This window comes from Oratosquilla oratoria, chromosome 5, assembly GCF_046742065.1.
Source record: "Oratosquilla oratoria isolate Oo_2021 chromosome 5, ASM4674206v1, whole genome shotgun sequence".
NCBI lineage: Eukaryota > Metazoa > Arthropoda > Malacostraca > Stomatopoda > Squillidae > Oratosquilla > Oratosquilla oratoria.
Genome location: NC_134781.1, coordinates 29,877,896 through 29,894,845, shown reverse-complemented (window position 1 = coordinate 29,894,845; position 16,950 = coordinate 29,877,896). Strand labels below are relative to the sequence as shown.

Genomic DNA, 16,950 nt, shown 5'->3' with positions numbered 1-16,950 from the left:
TGGGCTATTTCAATTCAAGGTTATACCTTTTGGCTTTAACCCCTTCCATATTATGATGCCTATTTAAGCGTCATGAGGCACGAGTGGGTATATACTGGCATCGGCGTCTTGATAATATTTATTTTGTAGTGATATATTCTGTGAAATGGCTTGATCATATTTTCTGTGGTTATTCAGAGTGAAAGAAAATGAGTAATACAGCTGTAACTTTATTTTATAATGCGAGTATTGTGGTACATTATCAAATCATCGTACATTAGGCAGCTGATGCTCCCTGCGAGAATTTGACTTATATTGAAAAGGTTAAGAATACCCCCCTGCAACCTACCAACAGTTGATTAACAGTGCAACAGCAAGCTTTGAAGGAGTGCGTAGCTATCTAGATGGCATTGTTTTCTTCAGTCAAAACTGGTCTGACCATGTCAAACACATGCACTTTATCCTCAGAGCAAATCAGGCCAACCTGACCATCAACCTTGCCAAGTCTGACTTTGGTAAAGCCCAGCTTCCTTATCTTTGGATTATGGTTGGAAACTTGTTGATACCACTAGATCTTAAAACCCAGGCTTTGAAAAATATTACCCCTCCCACTACCAAGAAGGGAGTCAGGAGATTTTTTGGTAAGGCAGGTTATTACAGGAAAGTTTGTAAAGAACTTTTCAAATTTAGTCGAACCCCTCACCTACTTACTAGAGAAGAACCATCCATTTGAATAGACCCCTGATCAATTTCCCAGTTCTTCAGCTCCCGATTTCTTTCAACCATTTCATTTTCAAGTTGATATAAGTGAAACTGGAATTGGTGGAATTCTACTACAAGAAAGCGATTCAATATTATACATGACAGCGTACTATAGTAAAAAAAAAAAATACTACCCCACCAAAGATCCTACTTGACTATCGAGAAGGAAACACTCTTGTTGGGAAATTGATTCCTTGTATGTTCTTTTAATCTTATTCTCTTTGTGTACCCTGTTAAAGCCCACTCACACCAATTCATTTTGCCTATACATTTTTACTTCAATGTTATTTTGGTATAAATGCACCCACATCTTACTAGAATTGTATGGGTCAAAATGATACCAAGATAACATCAAGATAACACTACGCAGTGTCACAAAAATTCAAGGTCAAACACATCGACTGCTATGGCTCCCCAAACATTTCAAACCTGCTCAAAATATAGAACTTCCTAAAGTGGTACTGAAATTAAAATGCATTACCCGAAGTAGGATAGAACTAGCAACAACTGCATCGAGACAACAACGAATTCATTCTTGAGGCTGTCACAAGATGTAAAGCCATCAGCAATCTGCAGACTACCCACGCTACCAGCACTAAGCCGAGAAGAGCCAGTATGTGGTGGAATGAAGATGGAAGAGAAGCAGTCCTGTGGCAGTGTCCTCTGAGAAGATTGGTGTTCCTCCAGCTGTGCCCTCATAGCATTTGTTCTTGCCAAGAAATCATTGGCAAGGCTAAATGTCTGAAAAAAGAAAGCCAATATCATTAACATGATTGTTTTAAGTGATTATATATATATATATATATATATATATATATATATATATATATATATATATATATATATATATATATATATATATATATATATATATATATATATTAGCACTTAATTTAACATGCCATTATCATTTTAATTAATCTTATTAATATTCTACCAACAAGCATTTCCATTTGATAATAATAATAATAATGATAATTTTATTTGGCATTTAATCAATATACATGAAGTGCAGATAATGAAAAGAACACATAGTTCGAAATAACAATTACAATTGCCGAGGATAACACAAAAAAGCATGTAAGCTTATTTCCATGTGTGTGTGTGTGTGTGTGTGTGTGTGTGTGTGTGTGTGTGTGTGTGTGTGTGTGTGTGTGTGTGTGTGTGTGTGTGTGTGTGTGTGTGTGTGTGTGTGTATTGGTGAAGCGTGGCAGGAGATTCTCTCTGAGGCATATTCTGGACATGTGTATTTATATACTACGTGGGATTGACGAACCTCCTGTGGTCCCCAAAAACGAAAGTGACAAATTGTCCTTCATAATCTTTTACAAAAGTAGAAAGACATCTTCTCTACTTTTAAGGAACAACCCCGCACCAGAACCCCAGGAGATTCGTCAATCCCTCGTAGTACATAAACCCACATGCCCAGAGGAGGACTGCACGCCCCTTTCAATCTACGTGGGAAGGACGACCACCACATTATCCAGGAAAATCACCATGCACTTGCAACACGGAGGACCTAAGCAACACCATTGGACCCAGCATCGACGCCACCTCGATAGGGAGACTATGGTAAAAAACACCAAAGTTGTGGCAAAAGAAGAGGACTCACAGCGCTTGGCTATCTTGGAAACCATCTGGATAAAGGAGTTGTAACCTGCCATTAATAGGCAAGTAAATGACTTCGCCCTCCTCCCTAGCATGAAACCTGTTCGGAGGAGCCAGATGGACAATCCCAAGAAATCGGAGTCTCCTCCACAGAGACTTCCCATTCCCCGCGAAAGGGAAGAACATCCTGCCATATGTCGTTCCCAAAGACTGAGAAGCAGATTGGCGCCGAACCCGGGAGTGACCTCTCCGAATACCGTTTCCGCAAACCTGTGATCTCTCCCAGTGTTCGTGATCGTTCGTATGACCTCCCCCAGTTACTACACGGTGACTTCTCCCCGTGCTTTCCATTTCATTTAAAATATACTCCTTTTTCCATTCTTATTCACTTCAACTGAAGATGCAGAAAGATCTGCGAAACATCTTGAAATCTAATTTGTTTTGCTTGTATTTTGTTTTTCTGCAGTATTTTTTGTACTCATTTCTTGTATTTTGTTTACTGTGTACTGTATTTTTGTGTTCATTATAACTTTTATGTTATCTATGAGTTTTTGGAAATTTGATTTACTCCCTTTCCCCCTACCAAAAATCTACTTTTCGCAAGCTTGGGAGCTCGCGGAAAAAGTTAATTAACAATTCTTTTGCTGTCGTTTTTAACAGAATATATATATAACTAGATATAGTACGATATCTAAAAGTGCGGAGAGTAAGTCTGAGTTCACTAAAAAATTAGTAAAGAATGGCAGGAATATGAAAGGTAAGCATATGAAATTAATAAAGACAGGGAAAAAATGGTACGGAACTGTCGACAACTAACTATTCAATCGTTACTCATCAAATAAGATTGTTCCAATATTGGAACAACCTTATATATATATATAGAAAGAGAGAGAGAGAAGGAAAAAGGAAAAGAAGGGGAAAGAGAGAAGGAAGAAGGGGAAAGAGAGAAGGAAGAAGGGGAAAGAGAGAAAGAAATAAGAGATGTTTCAGGAAACGTTCATTTTTCATTATCATCTCTTCCTCCTCCTCCACCTTGCTCTCACTTGCGTATTTTTTATTTTATTTTTTGTCGCGACCCATTTTATTTTTCACGCAACCCACTGAAGGGTCGAGACCCACAGTTTGAAAAACGCTGAACTAGAGCACCTGTCCCACACAATGACAGCTTACCGGTACCACAACCACCAGAAAATGTAAGTATACTTCTCATCATACTCTCCAAATGCCTTACTTTTAATTAACTTGAATGTGAAGTATGCATTCATTTTCCTTAAGATGTATAGAATACTAATGTTATTCAAGTGTTTGTGGAAGTTGCTACATGTAATTATTTCTTTCTTTTCAGATGGAAGATACAATGTATATTTCATCTGAAGAGTCAGCAAGAAGCAGCAGCCAAGAAATGTGTAGTGGTACTGATGTTGGCTCCACTACTAGTCGTTCTTGTTGGAAGCGGCCAGCCTGAAACAAGTTGTAGGGACAAGGTATGGGAAGTTTTTCATAGTGGGGAGTCAGAACACAACATTGAGATTGCCGTGGTATGGTTCCCTTGGGCACATTTGGAATGAGCACTTCCGTACTCTGCGCCGACGGCTGATGGTGTTCTCATCGGAATGTACCCGTAAGATCAAAAGATCACCACGGTTTATTTACCCTTATGCACCCTTGGGATAAACACTGCCGTGTTCAGTGCAAACAGCTTGGTATTCTTCCTTAAAGAAGCTAGGATATTTAATGTCAATCCCATGACTGGTCTTTGTTTATTGAAAATGTCGATGATAGTATGTACAAAAAGGGTGACGAAATTCTGGATTCTTTGTGTTAAGTATGCAATTATTCAAAATCTATTTATAATACATAAATATCCTTTTTACAGGATGCAGAGGGATATGTTTTATTTTATTTACAAAATGAATAAAGTTGATATAATGAATATTAATATTTATATTAAATTTAATCAATTGAATGGAGTGACTATAGTTTATCCTGTGCTTGGCGGTCACGAGTCTTAAAGGGTAACTACACGTGTTGCCTACAGAACACTACAAATGGAGGAAGCTTTCGTACCAAGAACGACTTCGGAGCCTTACTTTCCAAATCAGAGTGAGCTAGATGATTTAATCGGGGGTTAAGGTCTTACTAAATTAGTAGCTGAACTTCTTACATCATGGCTGAAGGAAAGGAATTTATCAGGGGAAGACTGCAGGACATTTGTAATCACCTGAAGAATTGTCACCCCAAACTTCGACAGGGTGATAATTTTTCTGGTGGGCTATTCTGGGATGACAATTCTTCAAGTGGGTGACAACTCCTAACCTAACTTAACTTATCATAATGTAATTCAATTCAACCTAAACTAAACAAACCTTACCTTACCTAACCTAACTGGGGTGATGATTCTTAAGGTCTTGTCGGTTGGGGTGACAATTCTTCAAGTGGGCTATCCTAGGATGATGATTCTTCATGTGAATGTTCTAGGGTGACAATTTTTCAAACTTCAAGAAACTGGATTCGTATATCCTTAAAGTTTTTTTTTTTTTTTTTCATTTTTACCTTGATTTCTTCCCCCCGAAAACTTGGGTGATGTCAGTGAGGAGCATGGTGAGAGATTTCATCAGGACATCGCAACAATGGAAAGAAGATATATAAAGGAAGATGGGATACTGTTATAATGAGATATAGTCTCTAGTCAGAATAGATGAATGTATGCACTTCAGGAAATATCGATCATCAAAGCACTTCTAATCTTAAGAAAAGTTATCAAAGCATTTAAAGTGCAGAATTTTATTGTTTCTTTTTGTTCTAATATTGTAATTCCTACATATCTTTCAGTACATAAAAAGTGCTAAATGTTGTGTAATTATCCTTACGATATTAAAATAAATTTAATCAACATACCGCCGTAGAGAAAGTTGTGTATATAACAAGAAAATATGAAAAAAGAATAAATAAAAAAAACTATCGACGTTACGTCAAAACGAATGTGATTTTTAAATTCAGTGGCAAAAACACACATGAACATTAGAAAATACAAATAAACAAAACATATGTTACATTGTGTTATGTGACATGTACTACTGTTGTTGATTTTAATGAACAAACATGAGCAGTTTTGCAGGGTAGCAATGTCTAATCAGAAGCCTAGAACAGATTAACCAATGCGTCAAATGTAAATGTTTGTTTGACCATGTGAAATATACAAAGCAATTATGATTGACGAAATAAGTAGTGCTTTAAATTTGTAGAAAAGTTTTGTTATTTTGCTTACAACAACTGGCTTGCCATTGTAGGGGCCGAGGTGTTTCACCCACCCCATGTTGTCATATATCCACTGGTCGTTGGCAGACAGCACACGAAGTTCTAAAGGAGCAGATCCGGATAGGGTGGCATTGTCCACAAACCTTCTGGATTTTGTTGTAGCTGTCTCTGCAGCTCTTGAAGAACTTCTTGAGCTGATAAACTGCAAGGATTTTTTTTATTGTTATTTATACTGTAAAATAATGTTTTGATTATACAAATTAGTCAAGGTGAGTAATTAATTTTTAATGTGAAGAAATATTAACTTACCAGTGATACCCATCTTGGCCTTGTCCTCTAAGAGCTTGTTCTACTTCTCCGTCTCATAATCATCTGTCTTCTTATCATAGAGAGCAGGATGAGCCTCCCACCACTCAGTAAGGTCAGACTTGATCTTGTTGTCTCGCAGCTGAGCGATGGGCTCGGCCTTCTTATCCCAGGTGGATTGGCCGGAGCCCGACTGGCTGGAGGGTCCAGGCTGCTGGTCATCCTGGGCAGGCTAAAAAAATAATAATAATAATAAAATAAAAATTATGATATGATTGTTTTAAGTAATTATACATCCTAAAATAACACCTCCACCGTTTGGGAAAGCTTTTCACTTTCTGTTGAAAAGCTATGTTCTAGAAAGGACGTCGGCTAAAACATTAAAGACGCCTTTTATATGATGAATTGTTAGATTAAAGGGTTGGAGAAATAAACTCCAACGTGTAAGTCTCGGATTCTTGTTTTTCATAGTCTGTAGGAACTTTAAGGGGTTGTGATCCGAATATACTTGAATGGTAGTTGAGGAACCCAGGTAGACTTCGAAGTGGATAAGGGCCTGGACCAAAGCGAGCGTCTCCTTCTCAATTGTTGAGTAGTTCTTCTGCGCAGGGGACAGCTTCTTGCTGTAGTAGGCGATAGCGTGAAGAACTTCATTGTGTTCTTGCAAGAGGGCGGCACCGATACCGGTGTCGCTGGCGTCGACTTGCAGAAGAAAGGGTCGTTGGAAATCGGGTGCCCTTAGAACTGGTGCGTTAGTGAGAAGGGACTTCAGGTTTTTGAAGGCCGTCTCACAGGTAGGTGTCCACACGAAGTCGTGGTCTTTTCTCAACAGGTCAGTCAATGGTTCTGCTACATCTGAAAATTTTGGACAAAAACGGCGATAATAGCCACTCATTCCAAGGAAACGACGTACCTCTCTACGATTAGTGGGTGTTGGTACATCATTGATGGCTTTTATCTTGGCGTCTATTGGAAACACTTGGGAATTTCCAACTTTAAATCCCAAATAGGGGACCTGTGTATGTCCGAAATCACATTTGGACAAATTGATGGTAAGGTTTGCTTGGTCTGCTCTATAAAAGAAATCATTTAGGTGTTCAATGTGTTCTGTCCAAGACTGACTAAATATTATCACATCATCTAGATAAGTTTTTACTCCTGGCAATCCTGCAACAAGATTACTTATCATTCTTTGGTAAGTGGCAGGGGCATTTTTAAGCCCAAATGGCATTGCTCTGAATTGGAACAATCCCTCTTCCGTAATGAAAGCGGTAACTTCTCTTGAGCGAGGGTGTACAGGGATTTGATAGTATCCCCTTAACATATCCAACTTGGATACATACTTGGCAGTTCCTAGACTGTCTATGATATCATCTATCCTAGTGATAGGAAAAGCATCGGCCTTAGTATGGGCATTGATTTTCCTGTAGTCAATGCACAGGCGATAAGAATTGTCAGATTTAGGGACAAGAATGCAAGGAGATGCCCAAGGACTACTGGAGGGTTCAATTATTCCCTGTTGAAGCAGAGTGTTTATTTCTGCTTTTATGAACTCCTTCTTTTTTGGATTGACTCTATAAGGGGCTTGTTTGATAGCCCTTGGCGAGTCTAGAATTATTTCATGTTCTATCAAAGAAGTGAATCTTGGGGAATCTAGAAATAATTTTGGAAAACTTCTTAAGAGAGAAAGAATGTCTTTACCTTGTTTCTCAGATAAGTGTCCTACTTTTATCTGAAGATTTTGTAGTATCTGAGAGTTTTCCAAGGGAATCTCAGGAGGATTAGGCAGGTTATCAGGAGGCTCTTCCGATTCTATTGTGGTAGAGCTGCAAGCTGGAATTGGATCTCGGGAATGATAAGGTTTTAAGGTATTTATGTGACAGAGACGGGAACTCTTTCTTCTGTCTGGAGTTTTGATTATGTAGTTGAGATCACTGGCTCTGGACAAGACTTCATAGGGTCCTTTGTATTTAGCCTGCAATGGATCTCCTGGTATGGGAAGATAAAGTAACACTTGATCTCCTGGAGAGAAAGTTCTAAGTTTAGAATTTTTATCATACCGACCTTTCATTACTCGTTGAGCATTCGTCAAGTTCTCTCTTGCCAACTTCCAAGCTTCTAACAACTTCTCGGTGACCTGGGACACGTATTTCAAAGAAGGAACAGGTGGTTCTTCTTTCATCCATTGTTCATGAAGTATCTTTAGGGGACCACGGACTTCATGACCGAAGACTAATTCTGACGGGCTGAATCCAAGGCTTTCTTGAATTGTTGTTCGGGTGGCGAACAACAAAAAGGGGAGTCCGTCTTCCCAATTTCGAGTGTTCTCAGCACAGAAGATTCTTAACATTGTCTTGAGCGTTTGGTGAAAGCGCTCTAGAGCACCTTGTGATTGAGGATGATAGGCGGAGGAAGTTACATGATTTATACCTAGTGTTACAAGAGTTTCTCTAAACTTGTTGGAAAGAAAATTACTTCCTTGATCACTTTGAATGTTCTTGGGAAATCCTACCATAGTGAAATATTTCAACATTTCTCTGATTATGTTTTGAGCTTTAATATTTTTCAAAGGAATTGCTTCTGGAAAACGAGTGCTCATACACATGATTGTGAGAATGTACTGATTTCCTTTACTTGAAGGAGGTAAAGGTCCTACACAGTCAATAAGAACTTTTTTTAAATGGCTCTTCCATTACAGGAATGGGATGGAGTGGAGCTTCTACAATTTTCTGGTTGGGCTTACCTACAAGTTGACATGTATGACATGTTTTACAATATTGGGCAACATCTTTGACAACCGTGGGCCAATGGAAATGTTGGGTTATGTTGAACAAGGTCTTTCTTACCCCTAAGTGACCTGCTAAGGGAGTATCATGAGCCAATCTTAGAACATTATTCCTGAAACCAAGAGGGAGGACTATTTGATTCCTTACTTGCCATGGCTGGTCAGCGGTTGCGGTGGATGCTCTCCATTTTCGCATTAGGACTCCGTTTTCTATATAGAAACCTCGTGACATATTTTCAACTTCTTCTGGAAAAGAAACAATCTCGTACAAATTTTTAAGAGAAGGATCTGACTTCTGTTCTTTGATTAATTCTGCTCTAGATAGAGAAACTGGTGAAGAAGAAGATGGGTCAGTTTGGGAGAATAGGGATTTTAAATTATAGGTCTCCTCTTCAGATTTCTTGTACTGAGATCTGGTTACAGCACAAGCGGGAAACAACTGTAAGTTATCTGAAGGTTCTACTGAGGTCTTAGGGTTATTTGTTATTAAGGGAGAAATGACTTTGCTTCCAGCGATGTCATTGGCCAACAATAAGGATATTCCTACTATGGGAAGAGAGTCTACTACTGCTACTTTAACCATTCCGGTTGTTAAATCAGACCGCAAGAAAACATTATGTAATGGACATTTTACAATTCCTCCAACTCCTTCTATCAATATATCATAACCTGTATATGACTCACCCAGATTCTGCAAGACAGAATTTAAAATCAGACTTTGCTTTGCTCCTGTGTCTCGGAGTATGGAAATAGGATATTGTTGTGAACTACTACTATGAGATATAGTTCCTGAAGATACAAATGGTTTGAAACAAGGATCATGATCTGATGAGGGGGGTTCTACATTACTTGACAATACCGGCTTCTTTGGTAGTTTATCCTGAATAGAGGATTTTGAATCATCTGATTTTATATTACTTACAAGAGTTGGTGTCTTATTGGAGAATGAGGGTGTCAGTCTCTTTCTGCAATTAGAAATGTGATGGCCAACCTGTTTACAATATGAACAAGTTACAGGGGGATTAGTCTTAAACCTTTCCATTCTTTGCCAAGGTTGGTTTGGGGGATATTGATTGAAATTAGACCTGTAACTGAAATGTGATGGGCTAGACTGATTTTCAAAGCGTTTCTTTGTTGAATCTGGAATATATGACTTTGACTTTTGGGATTCCATTTGTCTTGACTTAGGTTTATGATTTAGTGTGAACTCATCAGCCAATACAGCAGCTTTAGTTAAAGTTTCGGGAACATGATCATCTATAAAAATCCTAAGATCTGTCTCTAAGGTATTCTTAAACTGCTCCAACAAAATCAACTGTTTAAGTCTATCTAAGGTGTCCGTTTCACTAGCCAAACACCACCTATTGAATAACCTCTCTTGTTGAGCCGCATATTCTACGTATGTTAACTGAGGTGTCTTCCTATAATTACGGAATTTCTGTCTATAGGCCTCTGGTATTAGTTCATAAGCTTTTAAAATACAAGCTTTCATATTATCATACTCGCTTTCTGCTTCTGAAAGAGAAGTATAAATTTGCTGAGCCTTACCCTTAAATTGTGTTTGAATGATTAATGGCCAATTTTCTTTAGGGATTTGTAACTGTTGCGCCAATTTTTCCCACTGAAGAAAGAAAATTTCTGGCTCTCCTTCTGAAAATTTGGGTAAAAGTTTTACATACTTGGAAATATCTATATGACCTTCCTGAACTACGGGTTGTCTATCAACAATCCTAGCTTCTACTTCTGCCTTCTTTAATTCTAACTCTGCCAATTTGACTTTAGTTTCGTTCTCTCTTTCTATTTGTTTCACTTTAGCTTCCTCTTCTCTAGCTCTAAATTCTGCCTCAATTTGCATTTGTTTCAGTTTAGTTTCCTCCTCTTTAGCTACTTGTTTCGCTTTAGCTTCCTCCTCAATTTCTACTCTCCTGACCTTTAATTCTATCTCCTTAATCTTAAGTTCGGTTAGTCGTGCCTCTATTTCTAACCTATTTGAAGGAATTTGTATAGCTGTAATCTCTTCTGGAGATAAGATCTCATCTTCGATCAGATTTTCAACGAGTTCCTGAAGTATTTTTTTCTTTCGCAAACTTGTATCAATGTCTACTCCAAAGTGCTTGCCTATTTCTATCAAAGTGTCTTTAGTTTGTTTCTTTAAGAAACTTACCTTGGGATTTTGAACGAATTCTTGAATTATATCATCCATCTCTAAAAGAATGTGTTAAATACCTGATCAAATATCCTGGCAAGGTCGCCACTTTGTTACGGGCGGGCTGGTATGTGAAGAGACGTTACGTATAACGTATAAGTGCTTAAGAACCAGCTCACTTCTAGAAGCCACTGTAGGACTGAACTATCTGGTCAGGGCCTAGATAATTCGTAAGACTAGAAGTAAAGGTAACAAAGAAGATTCCAGGAAAGGAATATTAAACTAGCGATAAAACTAGTAAACGAAATTATTAATATGGAAAATATTTACAGGCAATCAACACAAAAGAGAATGGGCAGTAGGGTCAATGGGACCGTTACACGATTATAAGAATATGGAAATTATCGTTCAAATAAGAAACAAGATACGTATACAATATGGTACTATCTAAGTACAAAGAGATCAGGAACATGCATCAAAATAAGTAATAAGTACAAATATAAGTATAAGTAATGCAATGTATATCAGACACGTAATGTAGGCAAAAAGGGTGATCACTTCACACCAATCGTCTCATGAGTCTAAACTTCCAGTTTTTATCAAGAGATAAGATATGCGAGAAAATGACGAGGAGTGAGCGATTTCCACCGCTTATATACCATTGGACCGGAAGCGGGATACTTCCGGTGAAGTGTGCGGGAGGGAGGAGGGTAAGTTAACACACGTCAACATGGGTAGTTTTAAGACCCTCGACTCGCTTGAACAATCTACTTATTTAGTAACTGTCAAATCTGTGCGCTCCGAACTATTCAGGATTTCGCTTGTCTGTTTGTTCTACAAGAGTGCGCACCTCTCTCCGCACGTAGGCAAGATTACATATAGTGGACGGGCGTTACTGCTTAACATTGTTACAATACATACATAGACAAGAAATATGAACATAGTTATGTAATACAAAGGAACACAATTCTATAACATAATTACACATATGACGTAATATCTAATATTACGTTACAATGATTATTCATTTTGCTGTAAATTCATTAAAAAGTGCATTTTTACATAGTCTATTGTATATATATTTTTTGTTACATGTATCCTTGTACCGTATCCACATTGGAACACGAAAGGGCATCCAAATCCGATAAATCTTCCTCACTCGATGTGAAGTCACTTTCGTATTGCGTGCTGACCATATTGAAGAATATAAACAACAGCTGTTACATCATCAGTGCCCTAGCGGTGGAAAATGTAACTACGACATTGAAAAGTTCGTCTGTTATCAGATACTTTTAAGATCATGCTATCTGGATAAAATCAAGACTATAAAATGCTAGAAACGTGTATTTTAGTGTTCTAACTTCTTCAAATTTATATTTTCATACATGAAATAAAAAAAAATAAAGAAATCCAAAACCATTAATATTGCATTTTACTGTGATCAATTTCCCTAACATTTCCTGTTGCTATGAACAGAAAATAACAATTATAATTACAATTACTCTATATTCAATATTCGAATGCAGACATAGCGGAGGATGATCCAGTTTTCAGCAGGTCTATATGCCCCGACTTGGTTTTAATTCATGTTTTAAGTTGTTTCACCTGTGTTCAGATAAGAAGAAAAAAGAATTACAGAAATTAAAGTTCAAGAACGTTGTAGGGTGTTCATCTTTCTCCGTCATACAACATAACGTCATAATCTATGACGTAATTCTTCGCGAAGGAAATTACGTTGCAAAACGTGTATACATACTACAGGAATGGAGTTGATATGCTTAAATCGGGAAACGGACAGCATGGACGACAAAGTTGCGTTTAAAGGTCAACTGAGAAGGTTTTCAAAGAGGTGGTGAATATTTGCTAAAGGTATGGCTTGTCACTTTTTGATAAAATAATGCAAAAATAAATCCTAATTATTACGCAATGTGATAAAAAGGTCTATCAAAATTTTGGTAGCAGACGAACTTTCCTTCACCGATCTTCGGCTGTTCTCGTAAGGCTTTGACGTCAACCTCGCTGTTTATATTCTGATGCATCCATATGCGTGCACTATAAAATGCCGTAATTCGCTGTCAACTTGATCAGTGATCTGTCATATTTCGTGTGTTAGCAAGGTTTTATCCAGTATTTACTTCGAAAATGGTTTACTGTGTCGCCGCAAATTGCAACAGTGATTCGACGAAACATTCTGCTTCGGATGGACTTCATTTTCATTCTTTTCCGAAAGATCCTGTTCGCAAAAAGGACTGAATAATTCGGTGCAAACGGTACGAGTCATAGAAGCCTGGATTGAAAGCGAATATGTTCGAAACATTTCGAAAAAAAAGTACACTCGGGACCCTGCCTTGGCGAGTCAATAGAAATTAGCATGAATCCCATTCTAAAAGAAGATGCAACACCAACAATTTTTGTCATCGATGATATTGCATGTAGCCCAATAATTAACAGGCTACATGCATACACAACTCAAACCCAGCCTGGGGAAAACAGGAGAGATCATGCCTTACCTGGGGCTAATCAGGAACGCGCACTACACGCGGGAAATGATCTCTACTCACTTCCCGTAAGATACACACACACACCTCTCACGAACATAGCCACGACCCAGGCACAAACATCTACACCTACTTTTTCTTCGACTAAAATTCGCTTCCTTTCTAACTTTCTCTTCTACTACATCTTCTCATTTCAGTTTACCTCCCACTAAATATTTTTCCGTTTTCCACCTTTCTCTACTACTACGCCTCCTACCATTTTCTAAACTTTCGTTGGTGATCCTAATCCTGCTCCCGGCGTCGGCGCCCCCGTCCAAGCTCCTAGTCCATTTCTCCCGAGCCACGACCACAAACTGCCCCAAATCGCTCGCTAATTCGCCCGGTGGCAATAGCCCTCTTTTATACGCTACTATCTTTTCATTTTCTTACAGACATTCTTCCCCTCCCACAAAAACCGATCCCGCGCAAGCGAGTGGTCTTTCCTAGGAATTCAGATTCAGGTCATCGACAAGACCCCAGGTTCGGCAATCAAACGCAGTCGAAGGAGCACTGCTATTAAAAAAAGACAACGTCTGGAGGTAGATGTATCAGTCTGTATTATGTGTGTACGTAGGCCTGTGTCATCTACGCTGTCACTGACAATCGTTAATAAGCATGGTTACGCTTGACTAACTATTTTCGGGCTAGGCCCAAGCAGATTAGGGATACAATCATGACATAGGCTACCTAGGGTGACAAGTATGACCATGATGACAGGGGCTTTCATAATAGGCCTATGACCACGTCTTGTCAATTTGAGTCAACCAAATTAAAGGCTGTTAAGCTTAATTATTCTGGACCAGGAGGGAGAAATTCGTGCTGATATAGACCTAATTTTTCAGCTGTTACAAAGTGCCTATGATGAATACTCACCTTCAGCGAAATTGAGATGTAATGTGAAAGTGACTATGGTGACAGTATCAGGCATACGCTTCTCTTCCCCCACAGCAAGCACTACCTATGGCAGATAATTTTATAGACATGTCTGCGAGTATCTTTTGCTAGCCTTCCTCTCCCCTTTAGTCAAATGATTTTTCTATATTCTTAAGAACATAGGAATGAAGGAGATTGCAAGAGACCATAAGGCCTACACTAGGCAGCTCCATATCCATCACCACCTGTCATCCCCATCCATAAAGTTGTCTAATCGTTTCTTAATTAAAACAACTGATAGTTTCAGCGCTTACTACATGGTTACTAAGTTTATTCCATTCGTCGACCATCCTATTAGTAAACCAATTCTTGCCTATTTCCTTTTTAAATCTAAATTTGTCCAGTTTATAACCATTACTGCGAGTCCTGCCCTGTTGTTTTAATATGATGACCTTGTTTGCATCACCCTTGTTAAAGCCTTTGATCCACTTGAACACCTCTATTAGATCACCCCGTACTCTGCGTCTTTCCAGAGAGTGTAAGTGGTGCCTAAGCCTCTCTTCGTAAGGCAAATTTCTGAGTCCATGTATCATTTTGGTCATTCTTCTCTGTACTGACTCTAGTGAATTGATGTCCATTCTGCAGGACGGAGACCAAAACTGTACCGCATAGTCAAAGATGGGTCTAATTATCGCTAGATAGAGTTTAATTTTACTGCATTTATGGTGACCCGCTGTTTTCTGTTACTAATCCAAGCTCTAATCCATTCTAATACTTTTCCTCGTATGCCATGGGTTTTGATTTTATCTAGTAGTCTCTGGTGTGACACCTTATCGAACGCTTTGCTACATAGGCCTGTTTTATTGTAACTTATCACAGATAAAAACAATTTGTAATTCATGAATCCTTGGAACTTTTGCCTGTAAATATGAAGCTTGGCACCCAAATCCGATAAATCTTCTTCACTTGATGTGAAGTCACTTTCGTATTGCTAGCCATGTCCAAGAATGTAAACAACAAACCTTACGTCATCAGATGACCAGTTGCCCTAACGGTGAAAAATGTAACTACGACATTGAAAAGTTCGTCTGCTATCAGGCACTTTTAAGACCATGCTATTTGGAACGTGCCTTTTAGTCTTCTTATTTCTTCTAAGTTATATTTTCATACATGAAAAAAAAAACTTCTCAGTTGACCTTTAATGTCTCAGGAACTCCCACGGCAATTCGGAAAGAAAAATCAGCACAAATCACAAGGGAGTGGGATAGGCGCTAGCCAGAACAAATGTCATATTCGTCATTGTACTGCAAGAGAGCTAAGATGACCTTCAGCACGAGGCCCAAGGCTCAGCTGACGCAGATGATTCACCGTGGTCTTGGATCATGTGGACTCGTGATCGACAGATTCTACCCTTTCGGATGAGAGCTCGTGTATTATCCGATCTATGGGTAATGCACACACACAAGGGAGCGGGAACAGACTTGCAGTGCTATTATTTTTTCCAGCATTAGGTAGGGATTGAACTCTGAACCTGTGAGTTAGCAGGCCGAGTAGGTACATCAGCAAGTGGATGAACTTGCCCAAATGCAGTATAATGAAAAGGAACAATGCTTGTGAGGGTCTCTTACCGAGTGTGTGTGTGGGGGGGGAGGCTAACTGCGCAGGTATGACAGAAGGACGATGACACAATGCTGACATAACGTTATTAGCAGAGAATGCGTAGTGCTCAAGTCCAAACGAGTTTTAGACATATAGCCGTTGGAAACAAAATATAATATAGTTTGTTCCAAGTAGCTGTTATTTTCACTATTATTTTCGTGTATCCCAAATTCCTTGTCAAGTACTTATGTACTGAATCTTTGGGGACGGCACTTGCCTATCTGATGTTAACAATAGATCCGAGTTATGTGGGGTCTCTATAAGTCTTCGAATTAGAATAAATAAGTGTAATCATGCGGTTCATGTCACGCAAGAATTGCTGTCAATTCTCAGATTGTGTCGACTGTAAAAGGAAAAGGGTAATAATAGTTATGTACATGATCTTGGATTAGTCACGGACGGTGAACAAAAGACAGTGAGATAGCGAAAATGCAATTCGACTCGAACGCCCGTGTGTTGCTGTCGGCGTTATGTGACTAGTGGCTCCTACAGTTGCAAACAATATTTAAACCCTAGGGAGTGTAGAGCATATGGAAGTGCGAAATCTATAGTGCAAAGATGAGTGGCGGAATGGCCATAGATGGATGATGAGGAAAGAAGAAGCCTATGCCGTAGGATGGCGCATTTGAGGAAATAAACGGCGAAGGTGAAAGCCAAGGAGCCGAGGGGCGGAGCCAAGACGACATACTCTCAGGATCGGCTGGCAAGGTGGTGTGGTAGTTGTGTACCGTAGTCCACCGAGGCATTTGTCCTTGTAGACAATCTCGTGCCGCCGTCACTTGTTATCTAATATATTGTTTTTTCTTATATAGTTTGCTGAGATTGTCTATCGTTTGGTTGATTTTTTTTTTTTTTTTTTTTAATTATTAAAGTTTAAGACAGATGATGAAGATATTGTTTTGTCGCTCACTCCTGGATACCAATGTTGTTTATGGGAGTTGATAACAGCGTAAGTGGCTCTTGGAAAGTGTAAATCGGACATTGTAGTAATGTGTGTGGTATTAAGAGGGGAGAGGTGGAGTAATGTATAGTCTTTT

The 16,950-nt window shown here is 38.8% G+C and overlaps 1 protein-coding gene across 1 annotated transcript; it reads right to left on the bottom strand.

Annotated features, from left to right (window-relative positions):
• Nucleotides 1–229: 229 nt before the first annotated feature.
• LOC143025219 (uncharacterized) lies at nt 230–6,045 on the bottom strand. Its single transcript, XM_076184681.1, has 3 exons — nt 5,917–6,045; nt 5,618–5,809; nt 230–1,482 (listed from the first exon to the last, which is right to left on the bottom strand). Exons 2-3 carry the CDS (start codon nt 5,663–5,665, stop codon nt 1,219–1,221), a joined length of 312 nt encoding a protein of 103 aa, XP_076040796.1. The 5' UTR covers nt 5,666–5,809; nt 5,917–6,045; the 3' UTR covers nt 230–1,218.
• Nucleotides 6,046–16,950: the final 10,905 nt, after the last annotated feature.

Bases quoted from the DNA above. Each gene is read 5' to 3' on its own strand.
- LOC143025219 (XM_076184681.1), bottom strand. From the start codon at position 5,665: ATGGGGTGGGTGAAACACCTCGGCCCCTACAATGGCAAGCCAGTTGTT. The intron at 1,483-5,617 runs GTAAGCAAAATA...TTCTTTTTTCAG, and splicing joins ACAATGGCAAGCCAGTTGTT to ACATTTAGCCTTGCCAATGA.